Below are 20,908 nucleotides of genomic sequence, written 5' to 3'. Positions count from 1 at the left end.
GGAGGTGGTGACTTATATACGGATTCAGAATTCGGGTATGACCATACGGATAAATGGGTAATATTTTACTGAAGACCAGTATATTCACTACAGGGTGTTTGTGCTGCAAATTTTTGTAGTGGAATGAAGATGGGAGTGGTTAAGAATTTTAGAAGACATAGGATTCTGCTTCTAATGTGTGGGAAGACAAACTTGAAGAGTTGAACTGGCATACAGTGTTCTTTTGTTGGTTATACCCGTAACGGACTGGGCATTGCTTTATATTTTATCAATTGCCGAATTCCTTTGTTTGTTTACTTTGAAGAGCCATTGAAGAAAAGATTTTATATCAACAACATATGAAGCAAAGCATGACTGCAGCAAAACACATCCTGAGTTATCATAGCAAGATTTGTTTGTTTTACTTTTCTTGTACAAATAACAAATACAAAAATCTTTCCATTCTCAGTAGGCAGAAAGGTTTCCGTACTTGTTATTAGTATTGATATTTAGATTTTTTGATAAGAGGAATGCTTTGCTCGTGCCTAAAGAAGTTCAAGGGATCTGCTTTGGTCTTTACTTGTGCTAGCCTCTTGAAGTTACCCTTGAAGTACTTCTTTCCCCAGTGTGCTGCTTCTTTATAGCTTGTGTTGTGCTTCTTATTCATCCCTATGTCGAAATCTCTATAATTCTGGTAAGCTCTCCTCGGAGAGTGTGAGACGTATGGCTTCATGTACTTGTAGAACCTACTCATCCAGTCCGTGTGCTTCTTCACTGTCTTGGCATTATTCACATCCCATTTCACCAGATACTGTGTGTTGTACAGATTGCCTTTTCGGTGTGGAAATGGAGTCTCGGACTTGGAAATCTCTCTCATTCTTCCTCCTAATGGTTCCAGTATTATGAAAATTAATTCTTCTTGCAGCATTCTTTTCCAGATTCCTTCCAGCCCGCTTTCAGGTATTGGTTTAGTCACAAAATCTGATTTTGCCTTAAAATTGCTCTGGTAATGATCTGTTCTAGTCAGGAAAACATCCCACGAATCATCTTTAAGATAACCTGCAAATGATAGTGCAGATTCCATCCATGTCATTTCTGTGCAATTCTCTGCTCTTAGACCTAATTCCGGGAACCATTCGCCCATCAGTGGTATCAGCTCACAGACTTCCCCAAGAAATAGTGACTGAAATGAAGCTTGAACTGTTTTATTGTTAGCCTGTCCAACATTTTGAATGATGACTCTGATGAAGAGATCTTCGGGTAGCTTTTCTGCAACAGATTGCCACTTGTGAACAAGCTCAGTGGCTCCTTGCTCCAACTTCTTATCAATATTGAAGAATGTCACCACTTCTGGAACTCGAACCAACTTGATTTTCCACGCCACGATGACTCCAAAGCTGGCTCCACCCCCTCCCCTTATTGCCCAAAATAAATCTTCTCCCATGGTTTGTCTATCAAGGATTCGTGAATAAGCATCAACGAGGTATGCATCTATCACATTGTCAGCTGCGAGTCCATGTTTTCTCACCATGTTGCCGAATCCTCCACCACTAAAATGGCCGCCAACGCCTACACTAGGACACACCCCTGCTGGAAACCCATGAACTTTACTTTTCATGGCGATGTTATAGTATAATTCTCCTAGTGTTGCCCCGGATTGTACCCAGGCTGTTTCATCCTCTATATCTACTCTCACTTCTCGGAGATATATGAGATTAATAATGATGAAAGGGGCCTCACTGCGGTATGATTGGCCTTCATAGTCATGACCCCCACTTAGTATCCTCGCTTCCAGGCCATTTTGTCTGCAACAAAATATTGATGATTGGATTTCTATATCACCAGAAGGAGTGATGATGTACTGAGGTTTTGGGCTTGTGGAATTAACCCATCTCGGATTCTGTTGAGAGGACTGCAAGAGTGCTGAATAGGAAGGTGTGCCGGGTGCATGGAGATAATCTGAAATGTTTATAAATCTTCTAGAATAAATTAACATGCAATTCACAAATGGTTCTTGTGCTGCATTGCAAGTTGCAAAAAATGCCGCAAGGACGAGGCAAATCAGTTTGATGGAGATCATCTTTGTGTCTGTAGTCTTGTGTTACAATATCTGGTTATTTATACATGCACAAGCGCGACTTTAAATATACGCGTCTGTTAATAGAATTAGTACTAGCGTTTACTAGCAGTACTGATGTTAACTTGTATAATTCTATGTTTGTGATAGCGCAAACTTGATGATTTCAATGCAGGCATCAGAGATTCTTGATCAGCAAGAATGAACGTAGTTGTTTGTCCTTTATATTTCAGACGGCTGATATTTTATCCCCTGCTGACTCTGAGACTTCTGGTATGCTCTTTCCAAAACATGCATACAATTTTTTTTAGTAAAAAAGATGTTTTCCCATCTTTGTTTTTCCTCTTTTTTGTCTTATCAAATGGTTTCTGGGTCCAAAGATGTTACGCATAAGTTACATGTGGTTCCTTGTTACTCTTCTTCTTCTAGTTCAGAAGTGCCTTCAACTATAGCGCCATTTGCATTTATTTCAAAATTTTAATGTTTGGTTTTCTTTACTGTTCTTTTATTCCACACATTAATATTTGAATTGGTCTTATAAGTCTAACTTAGGTTTTTAGGTTGCCATCTGCATTCTGCCGTACTGCTGGCTGGTATAATCGCATCACAAGAATCGACTCGACAACCGTGCTAGTGTAATTTTCCAGCATAATTTAGTAAACATATATTACTCTATAGTTAAATAGGAAAATATTAGAGGAGACGAATGTGCCGAAGTGTACACAAACCTATTAAGTATATGCATGGAACTAACTCGTGATCATGTTTTAAGATGAATTTCGAAAGATACAGAAATACTTCAAATTATATAAAAAGCTCACTGATTTTCCAATATTTTATAAATACTTGGGATAAGAATCCAATAAAATTTTCATAACAACTAAAACAACTTCAAAGAGGATGTCAAAACCAAATCCAAGCTTTGGTCTTCCCTAGTTTTTGAGTTGAAAGAATTTAGGGAGTATGGAACCCTATCTATGATACACTATGTTAAGTTACAGTGTAAACTCCTGTACAAACTCTTTAATTATCTCTGCGTTCACTGGCATTTTTACCTAAGGGTTTAGTCCCATTGGAGTTTAAATATCTAGGTGGCCCAGTTCCGTAGGATAAGGAAAAATTAAGCACTTCAACCCACCATTTCTTTTTATAGACAACAATATTTCATTAATTATCTTTGTTTGAACTAATATTCCCCTTAGGAATAACTCTACCTTATCACTAATATAATCAACCCCTTTGGTGTATACACTATTATAGCCAATTTATTTTAACTAATCATTTTGTCTATCGCCATTAGACGATTCCAAAGAATAATCAGAAAGGCAATGCAGCAACAACCTGTGTGTGATTATTTCTTGGTTTTTGATTTGCCAGTCTAATCTGAAAATTCAGTATTTTTATATTTTGTTGATAATTTATTTGACAAATTAACAATGAGTAGATTAGATGCCCTGATAGATTAGGACGACTTGAACATATTCTGCACTGGCGGCATTTGAAAGAAATAATATATGTAGGGAAAACGACGTCCTGGTGTAAGGTATGAAAACAACATAAGTTTGTTTCACTTTATTTGGCAAAAAATATTAATCTGCGATCTAATAATTAACACGATTTGACATGGACAAACCGGAGATGATACGTGCACGACTCGAGCAATCTGATCATGATCCGAATTGACTTAATTATTTTCTAAATTTCATTTCGATTACAGAGACCAAATATGAAAATGACACAAACATGACTCGATTAACCTGATCATGATATGTCTCGTTTTACATAACTTGCATATTTATTTATTTTACCACACGAATTTGACATGTTTCTGAACAGGAATTTCTTATGACACGCGGATTTGCAGTTTCATTTACTGATCAAAATGGTGATCTTTTACTTTGCTGATAAGCGGAATGCTTTGCTCATGCCTGAAAAAATTAAGTGGATCGGCCTTGGTCTTTACTTTTGCCAGTCTTCTGAAGTTGCTCTTGAAGTACTTCTTTCCCCACTGTGCTGCTTCATTGTATGTCGTGTTCGGCTGCTTATTGATCCCCAAGTCAAAATCCCTATAATTCTGGTAAGCTGCTCTCGGGGAGTGGGAGACGTATGGCTTCATGTACTTATAAAGCTTCCTGATCCACTGCATATGCTTCTTCGTTGCCTCAGCAGTATTTACGTCCCATTTCACCATATACTGCAGGTTGTACAAATTCCCTTTTCGATGTGGATAGGCAATCTTAGATTTTGAAATCTTGTCCATCCTTCCTCCAAAGGGTTCCATTATCATAAATACTGATTCTTCAGCCGAAAATTGTTTCCACGCTCCTTCCAGCGCACTTTTAGGTATCGGTTCAGTCACATAATCTGATTTTGCCTTAAAATTGCTCTGGTAATGATCTGTTCTGGTCAGGAAAACATCCCAGGAATCATCTTTAAGATAACCTGCAAACGATAGTGCAGATTCCATCCATGTCATTTCTGTGCAATTCTCCGCTCTTAGACCTAATTCAGGAAACCATTCCCCCATCATTGGTATCAGCTCACTGACTTCCCCAAGAAACAGTGACTGAAACGAAGCTTGTACCGTCTTCTCGTTACCCTGTCCAACATTCTGCGTGATAATCCTGATGAAGAGTTCTTCAGGTAGCTTGTGCGCCACATATTGCCACCTGTGAACAAGCTCCAAGGCTCCTTGGTCTAGCTTCTTGTCAACATTAAAGTATGTCACCACTTCTGGAACTCGAACCAACTTGATTTTCCAAGATATAATGACTCCGAAGCTGGCTCCACCTCCTCCCCTGATTGCCCAAAATAAATCTTCTCCCATCGTTTCTCTGTCAAGGATTCTTCCATACACATCAATCAGGTATGCATCGATTACATTATCGGCTGCAAGTCCATATTTTCTCACCAAGCTACCGAAACCTCCCCCACTTAAGTGGCCACCAATGCCTACACTAGGACACACCCCCGCTGGAAACCCGTGAACATTACTTTTCTTCGCAATGTTATAGTACAATTCTCCTAGTGTCGCCCCGGATTGCACCCATGCTGTCTCCTCGTCTGTATCCACCCGGACCTCTCGGAGATTTATGAGGTTAATATTGATGAAAGGGGCTTTGCTTCTGTACGATTGCCCTTCATAATCATGACCACCGCTCAGTATTCTAGCTTCCAGGCCATGTTTTCGGCTGCAAAGTATCGAAGCTTGAACTTCAATATCTGTATAAGGAGTTATAATGTATAGTATTAAGGCCCATGATCAGGCCTCATTATTTTGTTTCAGATAATTAAAGTCCAGCACAAATATTGGTCATATGTTTCTATCAATCAGAGTAGTAACAAACTCTAAAGCTGGCAGTTAGTATCAGACATGTTGTCTGTCCTTATAGTTTGCTTAATTTGTCTCTACTAGTTTACTGTTATTTTGTCTTGTCATGACAGAGTTAGTGGTCCAGGAAATGTGGCCTTTAAGAGTCAATGTAATCAGATCTGAGAATTATCAAGAAATGAATGTGAACTTCTCAGCAAGAAACTCTTCTCTAGTCATAGTCATAAACACTTAGTTTAATGAATGTTTTCATGGTATCAGAGCCAGGTTCTACTCATCTATAGCTGAATCTGTAGCTCTAGATCAATGACAACTATAGAAGTAACAAGCCCCTTGTACCTTCACCCATCTGATGGGAACAATTTTATGGCAATAGACAAACTCCAAGGTTCATCTAATTATAGAACCTGGAAAAGATCTATGGAGATTGCACTCTCCTCAAAAAGGAAGCTTGGATTTGTCACAGGAAGCATAACAAAGGATCCAAAAGATGCAGTGAAGGCAGAGGCTTGGGATACATGTAATAACATGATTATTTCATGGATCTTTGGAGCTGTGTCAGAATCAATCAAGAACTCAATCATGTTTGTGAGCAGTGCTCATCAGATTTGGGCAAATCTTGAACAAAGGTTTGCCCTTACTAATGGTTCAAGAAAATACAAGCTCAATAAAGAGCTGTATGAAACCAGACAAGGAGGAAAACACATAAGTGAATACTACACACAAATGAGGTCTCTATGGGAAGAGCTTGAGTCTCTTAACTGTTTACCAGGAATCACAGAAACAACAGCTGATATCACAAGGTTTATGGATGCTCTCTCAAAACAGAAAGCTGAGCAAAAATTATTTCAATTCCTGAATGGTCTTGATGAAATATATGGTCCTCAAAGAAGTCAGTTGCTGATGATGGAGGCCCTTCCCACTGTAGAGACTGCTTGTAGCTATTTGGAGCAAGAAGAAGCACAAAGAGAGGTCTTGGGACATGGAAGAGAAGACTCTGAGACCTTGGCCATGTTCAGTAAGAGCACAGGGGGAGTATCTGCTAATGCTCAATCTCAGGTGTCTGTTCAGTGCACAGCTTGTGGTAAAAGTGGCCACAGCAGTGACAAGTGTTGGACTGTTGTGGGTTACCCAAGCTGGCACCCAAAGATAAAAGGACCAAGTCAAGGCTCATTTAGAGGAAGAGGAGGTAGAGGCAGCAATACACAGCATAGGTGGAGTAAAGGAAGAACAGGAAGTGGTCCAAGAATTGCAGGTAATGCTCAAGCACAATATCAGAATGATACAGGATCTGTCTCAAGCAGTGCCAATACAATCACTGCACAACAACTGGAGCAGCTTCTCAAGATGTTGCCTTCATCATCAAAAGGTGGAGGTGACACAGATGATGAGATAGAAGGGCACTATGCAGGTATGGTATCTTGTCACTATGCTGACTCTTTAAGATGCAATGAATGGATTATAGATTCAGGTGCTTCAGACCATATGACTGGAATCTTTAGTATCATAAGTAATGCATCTTTGTGTCAAAATCATCCTTTCATAAATCTACCAACTGGTGAAACCTCTAAGATATCTCATAGTGGAGAGGTTAGGCTTAAAAATGAGATAACTCTTAAAAATGTCCTGTACATTCCTGCATTCAAACAAAATTTGTTGTCTGTGAATAAGCTGTGTCAAGATAATGCATGTAGAGTAATGTTTTATGATGAATACTGCATTATACAAGATAAAATTACTGATGAAGTGAAGGGTATAGGAAGAAGTGAAAATGGACTCTATTATCTGGTTAATGAGTCCTTGGAAAAGACCTTAAATAGATTGAAGAATCAATCTTTGGGAGTTAAGGGAAATGAATCTCAGAAAAATAAACAAGCATTGACTGCTAGTGCTTGTAAGGATGTTCCCACTGTTATTAAGGATGTGCCAAGCTTGAGTAAAGAAACACTCTGGCACCAGAGATTAGGTCATGCACCTATGAAAAGAATAATGGGAATTGAAGGTCTTGAATTGAAAAATACACAGGATGTATGTCTGACCTGCCCTTTAGCAAAATTCACTAAGCTGTCTTTCCCTAAGAGTGAGTCTAGAGCAAGCACAATATTTGAATTGGTACATATTGATACTTGGGGGCCATACAAGGTTGCTTATAGAGGAAAATTCAAGTATTTTCTCACCATTGTTGATGATTTTTCTAGAGTAACATGGGTACATTTACTAAAATTGAAGTCTGATGCTTATAATGCAATTAAGAGCTTTGTCAAGATGGCAGCAACTCAGTTCAAAAAGAAGGTCCAAATTATAAGATCAGACAATGCTCTTGAGTTTGATGATAGCAAGTGCAAAGCTTTATTTGATAGGTTGGGAATTATTCATCAAACTTCATGCAATGAAAGACCTCAGCAGAATGGAAGGGTTGAAAGGAAGCATAGAAATATTCTGGAAATGGCAAGGGCTCTCAGATTTCAGGCAGGTCTCAGTCCACAATTCTGGGGAGATTGTATTCTTGCAGCCACTCATATCACAAACAGGCTTCCTAGTACTGTGTTGAAGGGAAAAACTCCTTATGAGCTGCTGTACAAGAAAATGCCTAATTATAAGCACTTAAAATGCTTTGGATGCCTTGCATTTGCTTATAATCCAAGTAGGGAAAAAGACAAATTTCAGGCCAGAGGTGTGCCATGTATCTTCATTGGCTACTCAGGAAAACAGAAGGGATATAGACTTCAAAATCTGTTGACAGGTATCTCTTTTGTTTCAAGAGATGTAAAATTCTATGAAAGTATATATCCCCATCACATTTTTCACTCAACAACAGCCTCTGATTCAGGTGGAGACAAACCAACAGAGAATCAGACTCAATTATCATGGGTTGATGCTGAAATTGACAATGAAATCAGGGAAGAAAATCAAGAAGACTCAGAAGAAGAGGAGTCTGAGATCACTCAACCTGTGAGAAGAAGTACAAGGCAACACACAGCACCATCATGGCATTCAGACTATCATGTGGAAGCAAATGCAGTTCAAAAGGTGGCAAAAGTCCAAGTCACTCCTCAGTTCTCTTGTTTTATGGCAAAGGTGAATAAAACTCAGGATCCAAGGAATTTTTCTGAAGCAGCTCAACAGAGTCAATGGTTACAATCCATGAATGAAGAGTTAGAGGCCTTGGAAGGCAACAACACCTGGGAGATCACTGATCTTCCACCAGGAAAGCATGCCATAGGTTGTAAATGGCTATACACTACCAAGTATGATCCTCAAAGAGATGAGACCAGATACAAATCCAGGCTTGTAATCATGGGAAATAGACAGAAGTATGGAGTGGACTATGAGCAAACATTTGCTCCTGTAGCTAAACTAGTGACTGTGAGATCACTATTGACTGTTGCAGCTATAAATGGATGGGTTACTCATCAAATGGATGTAAAGAATGCATTTTTGCATGGAGAATTAAAAGAAGAGGTGTATATGAGACTTCCTCCAGGATATGAGGGTGCTGGATTCAGATTCAAGGTTGATCAACCAGGAAGATACACCAGTTACAATAAGTTTCATGAGAAAGTGTGCAGATTAATAAAGACCATATATGGTCTGAAGCAAGCTCCTAGGGAGTGGTTTGAGAAACTCAGCAAGGTCTTGAAGCAGATAGGGTTTGTTCAATCTAAAGCAGACTCATCTCTGTTTACTAAGGAAGAAAATGGAGTTTTTACAGCCATTCTGGCCTATGTTGATGACATGATTCTTACAGGAAACAGCATGGAGGCAATTAATGAAGTAAAGAAGTTTCTGAATTCTCAGTTCAAAATGAAAGACCTTGGAGAACTCAGATACTTTCTGGGTATTGAAGTTGATAGAAGTACTCAAGGGATATTTTTATCTCAGAAAAAATACATTAATGACATGCTTGCAGAGTATCATCTCCTCAACTGTAGGCCCTTGAAACTCCCAATGGACACTCATGTCAAGCTGTTAGCAGGAGCTGGAGACCCTCTTCCTAATCCAGAGACTTATCAAAGACTTGTTGGAAAACTCATCTATCTCACTCTAACAAGGCCAGATATAGCCTTTACAGTCCATGTTCTAAGCCAGTTCATGCATGGTCCAACTACAGTTCATTACCAGGCTGCTAAAAGAGTTCTGAGATACTTAGCAGGTTCAACAGAGCAAGGCATTCTCCTGGCATCCAGTTCTGGGGCTAAACTGGAGGCTTATTGTGATAGTGATTGGGCAGGATGCCCAAATTCTAGACGTTCAACAACTGGTTTCTGTATCATGTTGGACAAATCTCCTATTGCCTGGAAGTCAAAGAAACAATCTGTGGTTGCAAGATCCACAGCAGAAGCAGAATTTCGATCTCTAGCTATGACAGTGTGTGAGGTTATGTGGGTCAAGAAGTTGCTTAAAGAGCTGGGATTAAAGAGTCTAGGCACCACTACTATTTTCTGTGACAACCAGGCAGCTCTTGCTATTGCTGCAAATCCAGTTCATCATGAAAAAACCAAGCATGTGGAGATTGATTGCCATTTCATTCGGGACAAAGCCATTGAAGGTCATATAAAGCCTACTTATGTTCCAACATCTTCCCAAGTTGCAGACATTTTCACCAAGGTGCTGACCACTGAGCAACACCAATTCCTTCTCAGCAAGCTAGGCGTTCAGTTCCCTTCACACTCAGCTTGAGGGGGAGTATTAAGGCCCATGATCAGGCCTCATTATTTTGTTTCAGATAATTAAAGTCCAGCACAAATATTGGTCATATGTTTCTATCAATCAGAGTAGTAACAAACTCTAAAGCTGGCAGTTAGTATCAGACATGTTGTCTGTCCTTATAGTTTGCTTAATTTGTCTCTACTAGTTTACTGTTATTTTGTCTTGTCATGACAGAGTTAGTGGTCCAGGAAATGTGGCCTTTAAGAGTCAATGTAATCAGATCTGAGAATTATCAAGAAATGAATGTGAACTTCTCAGCAAGAAACTCTTCTCTAGTCATAGTCATAAACACTTAGTTTAATGAATGTTTTCATATAGAGGCTTTCGGGTTGTGGAATTGAGCCATCTCGGGTTCTGCTGAGATGACTTCATAAGCGAGGAATATGCAGGTGAGCCGGGTGCCAGGATATGGTCAGAAGTGTTGATAGATTTTGTAGTGTGGAAGGACATGCACTCTAGAAATGCTTCATGTGTTGCATTGCATGTTGCTAACACTGCTGCAAGGAGGAGAAAGATCAAGTTGATGAGGTTCATTTTGTGTTTGTGATCTTAACGTTCAATTTCTAGCAATTTATACAATTAATAAGCAACTAAGAACACGTTATCTAGCTTGAGACTTTATCTAGACGTTCGACATTTTTATTTAAGCCTCATTTTTTTTCCAAGTCATTTTACTATATTATTGCGATTAGTCGGGGCCATGTGATACGATAGGCGCAGTCGGTCCTTAGCCACCATGCTCAACTTATTTATGTTAATTTAATATACATTACTAATAATTGATCTGAGTGATTTGTGCTATATTAAGTTTGAATAATATCATACAAGACGAAACAAAATACAATAGTACAAGTTACATTTTTATAACAGCTTTGACCATCAACTCAGTTGACTCAACTCCACGTCCTGCTTTTAGGAGTATCGGATGAGCAAGTAATTAATTATGAAAGCTCCAATTTGACAATTATTTTTGATACTATTTATATTTACATCTAACTAAAACAATAAATTACTTTCTCTGACGAAAATTAATGAAAATACTTCCAGGCGGCAAAGATCACAGGATCAAAAAAATGCATGTTCATGTTGATGGCTAAAAACAATGTATACATATTTATTTCAGAAGGTTGTTATTTTAGTGTTTATTGCTCTTATAAGAGAGAAAAATGTTCAGGCAAGTGTTTAACATTCTATTTTCATAAATAGAGAACAGTAATTACATATGATCTCTCTTGCGGAGGGAATATATAATTAGAAACAAGTAATCCCAATTAATATCCTTAGATTCAGAAGGGCATGTAGCGGAGTTTAAAAACTAATTTGTTTACCATTTTTGACATAAAATAACTTTGATAATTAAGTCGAAAGCAATTTTTTAAACTAAATGTAAAATTTTGACTTAAATCAATACTTTTCTTTATTTATTTGCTAAAATGAAACTTTATATTTGTATTTATTCATAAAAGTAATTATAAAATTTTATTTTTTACTAGTTGCCACATCTCACGTGAATACGTGAAAAAAAGGTCAAACTATATTATTCTGAATATTAAAGAATATTATTTTCCATCCATAATGTGACGGCTGCTTCTTGAAACCCTCAGCTAGCCTGCAGTTATTAAAAGAGATATATACACATGCTCATGAAAAACAATGTCATGGTGAAAGCTCGATGTCAACTGAAGATCAAATTTATATAACATATGAAACAAAATTCTAACTACCAAGGACAAGTAAACATATTACTCCAACTGGTACGTACGTCAAGAATTTGTCATCTAAAAAATAGTTGACCTATATATCTTCATACCCAACTCAAGGTATCTTAAACCATACTACTCCCTCCGTCCCAGTCATTTGTATACAAATGGCTGGGACACGGAGACCAAAAAATTGGGTAAGAAGTGAATAAAGTTGGATGAAAAGTGGTTATAGTGGTGGGACCCATTTATATTTAATAATAAATTTGAGATAGTGGAGAAAATTAGTGGGTGTAATAGTGTTTATATTATCATAGAATGGAGATAGTGGAAGAAAGTAGTTGGTGTAATGATGTTTTATATTATAAAAGTTTACTAATTTTGGAATGTATACAATTGATGGGACGTCCCAAAAATGAAACTGTATACAATTCATTGGGACGGAGGGAGTACCTTTTTAATCTTTTCTATGTAGTGGTAGACATTGTGAATCGAAAAGATTCATGTACAGCTCTGAGTCCAATCAATGCGTTTTGCTTCTACGTCTACGATCATCTTAGTGTACCAGTCTGTAAGATTTCGGGGTATGCCTTTTCTGTAAGGAAATTAAATTTCAGATACCGAACGAGTGCTCATCATTCCCGCTACACATGAGGTATATATCGTGAGATTAGGAAATTCTTCTAGAAAAGCTTTTCTTATAGCCTCTTATTTTTTTTTGAAACCATTATAGCCTCTTATTTAAGTCGTCCTTGTTCGTACACTTGTATTTTGCACCATAGAATACATGTATAAGAGCATCTCCAACCCTAAAGATAAAACTGTTAGCTAAAATATCATTAGCTAAAAAATTTTTGAGGCTGTAAGGATTTTTGCTCCAGTGGATATTAGTAAAATCATTATCTATATTCAAAATATTATTTTAAATGTTAATTATAAATATACAATAAATTAATTTATTTAATTTTTATTCTATATTATTTATAACAATATAATATATTTAATAAATAATGATTAATTATAATATTTAACATTTTTATATTATTATATTATAACTTTTTAAAATTATATTGACAATAAGATAACATTTTCACATAATATTACATAACAATATTATTTATAAAAATCATAAATAATACATCTATATTTGCAACAATAATAATAGCACCTTAAATATTTCAATTTAAATATTGTAAAAAAGATTTAAGGTAGAATGTTATACGGTATAAATAAAAAAATAAAATTTAAAAAGGCAAGAATCAAATTTAAAGTGAAAGATTTTAGGCTAATTATCTTTTGATAAAAGGGGTTTGAGAGAATCAAAAATTAAAAGTTAATTATTTTTTTATTTAATACAGGTGAAAATAAAAATATAACTAATAAGAACTTATATAATGATACTATTATAATAATAATAAATTGAAAAAACTAATTAACAAAAATTACTTATATTATGTAAAATTAAAACATTTACTAATTTTCTTTGTTAAAAATTCAAATTGACATTAAATAACTATATGAGTTATTATATTAGTTTTATAATATTATTTTTTGTTCCAAATATTTTACACTTAACAATACATAAAATTAAGTTATAAAATTAAAAAGTTATATAAATATATATAATAGAATTATAATATTATAATATATATATGATATAATATAGACACCTAGGTTTAAGCAGATTTAAAAGAAAATGACGTGGATATCTGACAGACACCCATTCAACAAATGGAGCGTGCTGGTTTTTCGGCATCTAAAAATATTGCTAACAGGTCTCTGCGTTGGAGTAGTGTTTTTTTTTACACATTAGGTATATGGGCTGACACGTAGATTTTAAAATTAACATGTGACATGCGTTGGAGATGCTCGAACACATTATAGTGTGACATATATATCATAAATAATCTAACACTAAAAATTTAAGAAAAGATTAATTTTCAAAATTTGTTTCACAACAGAAAAATTTTGAATAATTATTATTCTGTTTCAGATTCATGTTGAAATATTGTATAAAATTTTTGAAAAAAAAATTATGTTATTTTATTTTTATATACTAATTAATTGTTTTAATTATATTTCTATTATACATATATATTATATTATAATTATCATAACGTAGAATATGTTATGGAATACCAGCCTATGAATTCAATTAAATAGATGAGTAGAGTATCTAAATTATAAATCATTACTCCCTCCGTCCCAAAAAGCTTTTCTCGTTTGATATGTCGGGACTGTTCATAACATGAGACAAATGACTAATTTACGTCTAATCTATAAGACCAAATATAGTCATGAGTGATCTTGTTGGTTTCGTATTTACGAGTACTTTAATACAGTGAAATTTTTATATTTAATACTAATATAAAATTAAAGATATTAATGATCAAAAATGTGTGTTGGCAAACGTGAAAAGGAGAAACAGGAAAAGTATTTAGGGACGGAGGGAGTATAGTATAAAATTTGATATTGTAATGTTAAGTAGTAATTACTAGCAAAATATTTGGATAAAGAGGGTTAAAAAAACGGTGTACTTGTCAAATTTTAGGGTTCCAGTACTTGTACCTTACAAGTTACAAGCTTGATGCGCCTGTGCCTATTTTCTATATGATCAATAATTTGTAAATTATAACGTCTCGTCTTGGAGTTCAAAGATGTAGGCAGAAGATTATCAATCAAAAATCTCTGTGCAGCTACATGCATTTAATATTAAAAATATAATTCAACGTGTCGTTGTATATTTTAGAATAAAAAGATCACAATAATACGGAAGTGATGGAGAAGACAAACAGCATTTTAGTCAGAGTTGAATATATATAATTAGAAGATTATTACCCTGAGGGGTGAGATATATTTTATACGACCAGAAATTCAACTATTAATCTGAATGCTACTGAGTACTGATGGTATATCTTTAGTAATTTTTAATTCTTTTCTTTTTAAATAAAAATTATAAACTTATAATTTTAATTTATGAAAAAGAATTTTAAAAAGAATAATTCTAATTATAAGGTTAATACATTTAAAAATATGAGTTGAAAGTAAAACATCACTTATTTGAAAATAAAATACATAGGGGCCGTTTGGGTTTGCTTAAAAGAGGTGACTTCTTGCTTAAATTGAAGAAGTGGAGTAGAAGTGAGAAGTAAATAAGTTAATAAAGTGTTTGGAAAAGAAGCAGAAGCTGTGAGAGAGAAGCTACCATTCTCAGCTTCTTAAAAGTGCTTCTGCTTCTTTCTGCTTCTTTACACAAACGGGTTAAGAAAAGTAGAAGTCAGAAGCAGGAGTTGATTCTCCCAAACAAACATGCCCATAATATATAGACAGGAAAAGTAGTTGTGAGTTGCTCCCTCCATTTCATAATACATGTCCACTTTTGAACAAATTACACATATTAAGAAAATTAATTTTTGTAAAAAAAATTCATCTATTATTGTATTTATTGCATTGATCAAGTATAATACGTGGGATATATTTGATCTAGGAAATATAATTTAGTAGGATATGGTATAAACTTCATCTAGGTTGTGAAAAGCGCAAATCGGTTCTAAGCGGTGAATGGACCTTCTAGCGCTTAAGCGGTAAAGCGGACGCTTAAGCGGAATTTTAAGCGGGTTAATAAACTGATTAATAAAATATAATTAAAATATTTAGTTATCATATAAATATATTTAAAGATAATATTATATTGTGGTAAGAATTTAAATTTTTAATATTTCGGATAAAGTATATATTTTTAATTTTTTAATATAATTATAGTTATATTTATAAAAAATATTAATATTTTAAAATTATAAACTAGCAAATCAACATCATTTTGACCGCTTAATCCGTTAAAAGGCTGCTTAATCCTCTTAATAGTCCGCTTAATTTTCAAAAACGCTTAATGCTCCTCTTAATACAAAATCGAAGCGCTTTAGGACCGATTCCGCTTAGGCGGCCGCTTAATGCGCTTTTTACAACACTGGGAAATACACAACTATTAACTACATTGCATTGAAAGTTGAAATGGGACAACCAATTTGAAATATTTTTTAGTTATCAAAAGCGGAAAACAGAGGGAGTACTTAATGATCAAATAATCATGCGCGTTAATTAGTTGATGGAAGAGAGAAATATTTTGAGGTAGTGCTCGAAAAATAATCTGATAGTATAAAAGTTGAAACTTATGATATTTGGATTATTAATAACTTGTCAATATAAGATTAAGAATCAGGATATTCTGAATAATAATAAATACTGCCCGTATCATTTAGGAGGGGGAAAGACATGTGGCCTCAAATTTTGATACGAATGATTAAATATTTTACATGTATCTTTAAAAAAATTTAACTACATATTTAAAGTTGATATTTATTATATGATCAAAGCACCTAAACTTACATGTAAAGATTCTAACGACTTATATAATTGATGAGAGAGTATTAGAAAAATATCAAAAAAAACTATTATTATGAAAAGAGAAAAATACTATTAAGTACATATTCAAGTAACTAACCTACGTGGTATAAATTAATGATAATAAAGTAATTATATAATTTAATTTTATAAATATTATAATTATCTTTATATTAGTATAAAAATCACGTGTTGTTCTCACCTAAGTTTGATTTATTTAGATTAGTAAGTATACCTAGGAGCATTAAACAGAAGAAAAATGTGAGGGTCTGAAAATTATTATACAAAAAAAAACAATGTGGGTGTTTGTGTACCGCTTATAAGCCCAGCTTGTTTATAATTTGGAAGCACTTATTCGCACCGTTTGTCCAAAAAGTGAAGAAGCATTTATAAAAAGCTAGTAATGCTAACTTTTGTTTCAGGACTTCTACTTATTTCCCAAACATTTTAATCACTTATAAATCTTAATTTGCTTCTAACCTTTACTTCATTTTTTTTATTTTAAGCAAGAAGCACTTATTTTAAGCTTAGCCAAACAGCCCCAATATCATCCATTATTATATATCTAATAGAGCAACCTTGATCAATTTAATTCAAAATGACTAAACTACCCTCTGCTTAAAATACATATTTTTATATATAGACATGTCATAATTGACTTTTAACACTAATCTATTTATTAGACATTAATGTCTGATCATTAATATACATTAATAAGTTTATAATCAAAACTCCAATACAAATATGTATATTATATACAAATATGTATATGATTTAAAAAATATTAACCGAAAAAGAAGGGAAATCAACCGAGACTCCGTTATATTAACCGAAACATTTGAGTAGTTAAAAGAAGGGAAATCAACCGAGACTACGTTACTAGCGGGGAGCGATAGCGGATTGGGAGTGTGAAGAAAAACAAACACGAAGCCTCGTTTCTGAGCAAAGTGTTTACTGCTTTTTCACCAGGCTTCATTCGATTTTTTTTATTAGATGATGAAAATTAAATACCAAATTAAATATTTTTTATAATACTAATAATCTTAATTTAAAAGGATGAACAAAAAGATATAAGAAATATTGAAAAAAATAATTTAAAACAACCCGTGCTTTGCACGGATTAGAAAGCTAGTTTATACTGAAAAGTGAAAAGACAGACAAAATCAAATATGAGCAACTTTGAAAATCCATTTTAAAATAAACAAAATCATTTATAGTCAAAGAAACAGATAAAATCATTTGGAAAGATATACCCAAAGAAAAGATTGCGGGAAGATTTGGCGAGCTCCGAATGAAATAAAAGGAAACAAAACAAAACACACATATTTTTTTTTTTTTTTTGTAAGGAAAACAAAACACACATTGATAACTACTTTGCTGTAGGATTTCACGTGTAAAATAAAGATAAAAAATCTATGAGACACAGGATCGAGACAGAAATGTGTTTTGTACTTGTGCCAGCTCCACTTATGAGCAGGTAGAGTAGACGAATTAAAATCCGAAACAACTGAAATAAATTTTAACATCCGCATTTCATAAAAAAATTACTACTTTATTTATTAGCAAACCGGACACATTTCATTCTTTTGATAACTTTAACGTCAATGTCAATGACTAGCCAAATGATCCAAGTTAAGATGACTATCTCCTCTCTTGATTTTCGACTCATATTTTGGAATGCTTTGTTCATGGTAAAAAAAGTTGTCCGGATCAATCCTACTTTTTATACTTGCTAATCTTAAAAAATTGTTGTTGAAATACTTGGTACCCCAAGAACTTGCCTCTAGGAAACTTGTGGATCGATCTTTGTTGATTCCCAAATCAAGATCTCTGTAATTCACATATGCAGCTCTCGGAGATCTTGAAACATATCTTTCCATGTAGTTGTAGAGATTGCGTATCCAGCCCAAGTGTTTTGCTTCTACGTCCTTATCATCAGCAACCCAGGCTGTTATGTACTGAATCATAAACCTGTTTCCCTTCCTATGAGGGAAAGGAATTTCAGATTCTGAAATTTGACTCATCGTTCCACCGTATGGAGTCCATATCATGGAAGGAATATCGTCCTGAACAAACCTGTTTAGTAGACCTTCGAGTCCTGTTTTCGATATCGCTTTTTGCACATAATCAGACTTTGCTTTGAAAGAACTCCTGGCTGGAGATCTACCTTCAATCAGAGCTTCTAAACTTGTATTGTATCGGTATGATGCAGATATGAAAAGAACAGATTCAAGCCAACTCATCTCGGTACAGTCTTCTTTCTTTAATCCCAATTCGGGAAAGCTCTTGTTCATGACCTTGAGTAGTCTGTCAATTCCGCCAAGAAACAATGCATTATAATATGTCTGTACTGTTTTTTCGCCCTTTCTAGCTGCATCCACAAGTCGAAAATTGACTCTGATGAAAAGATCTTCGTCAATTTCATGTGCAATTTGCTGATATTTATACAGTAGCTTGGTCGTGTCTTGGTCCATGGTCTTGGCAAAGTCGAAAACTGTGACAATTGATGGAACCGTAACTAGCTTTATCTTCCAGGAGATGATGATTCCAAAACTTCCCCCTGCGCCTCCTCTGATGGCCCAAAACAAATCTTCGCCCATGGATTTTCGATCAAGAATTAGTCCATTAGCATCAACCAGCTGAGCGTCAACAACATTGTCTGCTGCAAGTCCATATTTCCTCATCAGAGGACCATAGCCACCTCCTGTAATGTGGCCTCCAATGCCTACACTCGTACAAAGGCCAGCTGGAAATCCATGAATTTTACTCTTCTGAGCTATTCTATAATAGACTTGACCGATGGTTGCACCTGCTTCAGCCCAAGCAGAGTTATCTTCAATATCGACGATGATGGATTTGAATTTTGAAAGATCAAGTAGAAGAAATGGTTGGTTTGTATCTGATGCATAAGATAAGCCTTCATAGTCATGGCCACCACTACGTACTCGTAGCTGAATCCCAAGTTGTTTTGAGCAAATAACCGCAGCTTGGATATGGGAAATGTTAGATGGCACGAAAATAAGCTGAGGTTTTGGAACAGAAGGTAGCGTAAACCTGAGGTTTTGTGCAGTAGATTCGAGAAGTGATGTAAAGGAAGAGGTGTTAGGTGTGTAAAAGGTTTTGGAGAATGGAATGGGACTGTCTGAATTCCGAGATAGACACTGATGAAAACTAACTTGAACTGGAGTTGAAGCAGCTATAACTCCAAGAGCACTCATCCATAAACCAGTTACTGTAAGCAGAATTGCCAGAATTGGGAAGGTGAAAGAAAGTGAATTTGCTAGCTCCATTGCTTGACTCTCTTTTTTGTGTGGATGTTTAATTTCAGATGTTAAATAGTAGGGGGTTAAGATATTCATATTTCATATATTACTTTTTTGTCGGGCCTTTCCATTTATTATTGATTGCTACGATGAAGAGTTTTTGTTTTCAACGGTGCTAGTCATTGCTATTTGCTAACATGTACTCCTTCCCTGATCCCGGCTTATCAACTTCTTTTACAAGTGATTTATTCAAGATTTTTCTAGAATATAGTTTTGTAAGTTTTTTTATTTTTCTTAATAAAAAAATTATATTTTAATTTTAATTAAAAATAGTTTTGGAAAAGATCATGAAATTATATTCTTAAAAAATGAAAAAAAAATAAAAAGTAGGAAAGATAAATGAGGAATCACTAGCAAAATTAATCATGTAACAATTTGTAATTAGACTATGTATTGGAAGGTTGTTGCTTAAATTCTTATGTTATAGTGAGAAAAGTGGTAAATTCATACTTTCAGAAAGAGTTTTAAATTTTTTGTATTTTTTGTAAATATATATATTACATTGCTCATAGTTATATTTTATTATTCCATTTGATCTAACTTGCCTGGTCCACGATTACATATGGATGATGACTTTCTCGGAGGATCCTATAAAAGAAAAGAGAAAAAAAGTAAAGAGAGTAAACACGTGAGACACGCTGGTCGCTAGAATATAATTGTTTATCCGTCTTACTGCGATTTGCCCACGAGGATAAGTACGAAATCTTCTAAATTTGATTCGTTTTAATTAATTTTTATTATTTATTAATAATTATGAATATCTTACACATATGATAATCATACTAATTAAAATAGCCAAATACATAAAATTTTATATTTAATATGTGCTTAGGGACACACAAGACTTAGCGCTATATAATTGAATCCAGCCACATTTCTGTATCAACACAAAATATCCAAGAGACCTGTCACAAAATCACGGATACAAGTATTATCACAAAATAAGTTCTCAATAAAAATATAAAATGAGTGCCCGTTAAATTTTTTCAGAAATAAAGATTATTTGTGAAAAAATATATACAATCCTATATTTTCTAAAATAAGTTTATTTCTTTTAGTAAAAAATAATATAAAACACCTCCTTGATATTCATATTTAAAATAATTATGAAAAATATGTATTTTCTAAAAAAAAATAAGCTTATACATTATCAAAAAAATAAGCCAAACAGGTCACGCAAAAAGAATACAAGCCACATCTTTATTAATAAATTATAAAAGGATTATGAAATTTTCTTTTCAATATTTTTGACAAGAAGGATTATGAAAGTTTGCTTCCTAAAATTATGCTAACTACTTGTACCAGTTTAACTCTAAAGAATGTTTCGGAGATGAAAAATTATGTCACATCCATTCTAGTTTTCAATTTCTTTTCGCTAAAATAGGAC

General features: G+C 34.4%; 3 protein-coding genes across 3 annotated transcripts; all 3 read right to left on the bottom strand.

The window, feature by feature from the left end:
* Nucleotides 1–355: 355 nt before the first annotated feature.
* On the bottom strand, nucleotides 356–2,113 carry LOC108207758 (berberine bridge enzyme-like 23). The gene has a single exon (XM_017378188.2). It carries the CDS (start codon nucleotides 2,057–2,059, stop codon nucleotides 476–478), a length of 1,584 nt encoding a protein of 527 aa, XP_017233677.1. The 5' UTR covers nucleotides 2,060–2,113; the 3' UTR covers nucleotides 356–475.
* A 1,613-nt stretch (nucleotides 2,114–3,726) lies between these two features.
* Nucleotides 3,727–10,672, bottom strand: LOC108207757 (berberine bridge enzyme-like 22). Its single transcript, XM_017378187.2, has 2 exons — nucleotides 10,414–10,672; nucleotides 3,727–5,298 (listed from the first exon to the last, which is right to left on the bottom strand). The coding sequence occupies exons 1-2, from the start codon at nucleotides 10,629–10,631 to the stop codon at nucleotides 3,927–3,929; spliced, it is 1,590 nt and encodes a 529-aa protein (XP_017233676.1). The 5' UTR covers nucleotides 10,632–10,672; the 3' UTR covers nucleotides 3,727–3,926.
* A 7,057-nt stretch (nucleotides 10,673–17,729) lies between these two features.
* Nucleotides 17,730–19,573, bottom strand: LOC108206543 (berberine bridge enzyme-like 26). Its single transcript, XM_017376877.2, has one exon. The coding sequence runs from the start codon at nucleotides 19,555–19,557 to the stop codon at nucleotides 17,806–17,808; it is 1,752 nt and encodes a 583-aa protein (XP_017232366.1). The 5' UTR covers nucleotides 19,558–19,573; the 3' UTR covers nucleotides 17,730–17,805.
* Between the last annotated feature and the right edge of the window lie 1,335 nt (nucleotides 19,574–20,908).

The sequence above is a fragment of the Daucus carota genome, chromosome 2 (assembly GCF_001625215.2).
Source record: "Daucus carota subsp. sativus chromosome 2, DH1 v3.0, whole genome shotgun sequence".
Lineage (NCBI taxonomy): Eukaryota > Viridiplantae > Streptophyta > Magnoliopsida > Apiales > Apiaceae > Daucus > Daucus carota.
Note: the sequence above shows the minus strand (reverse complement) of the source record. Positions and strands in the feature narration are given on the sequence as shown.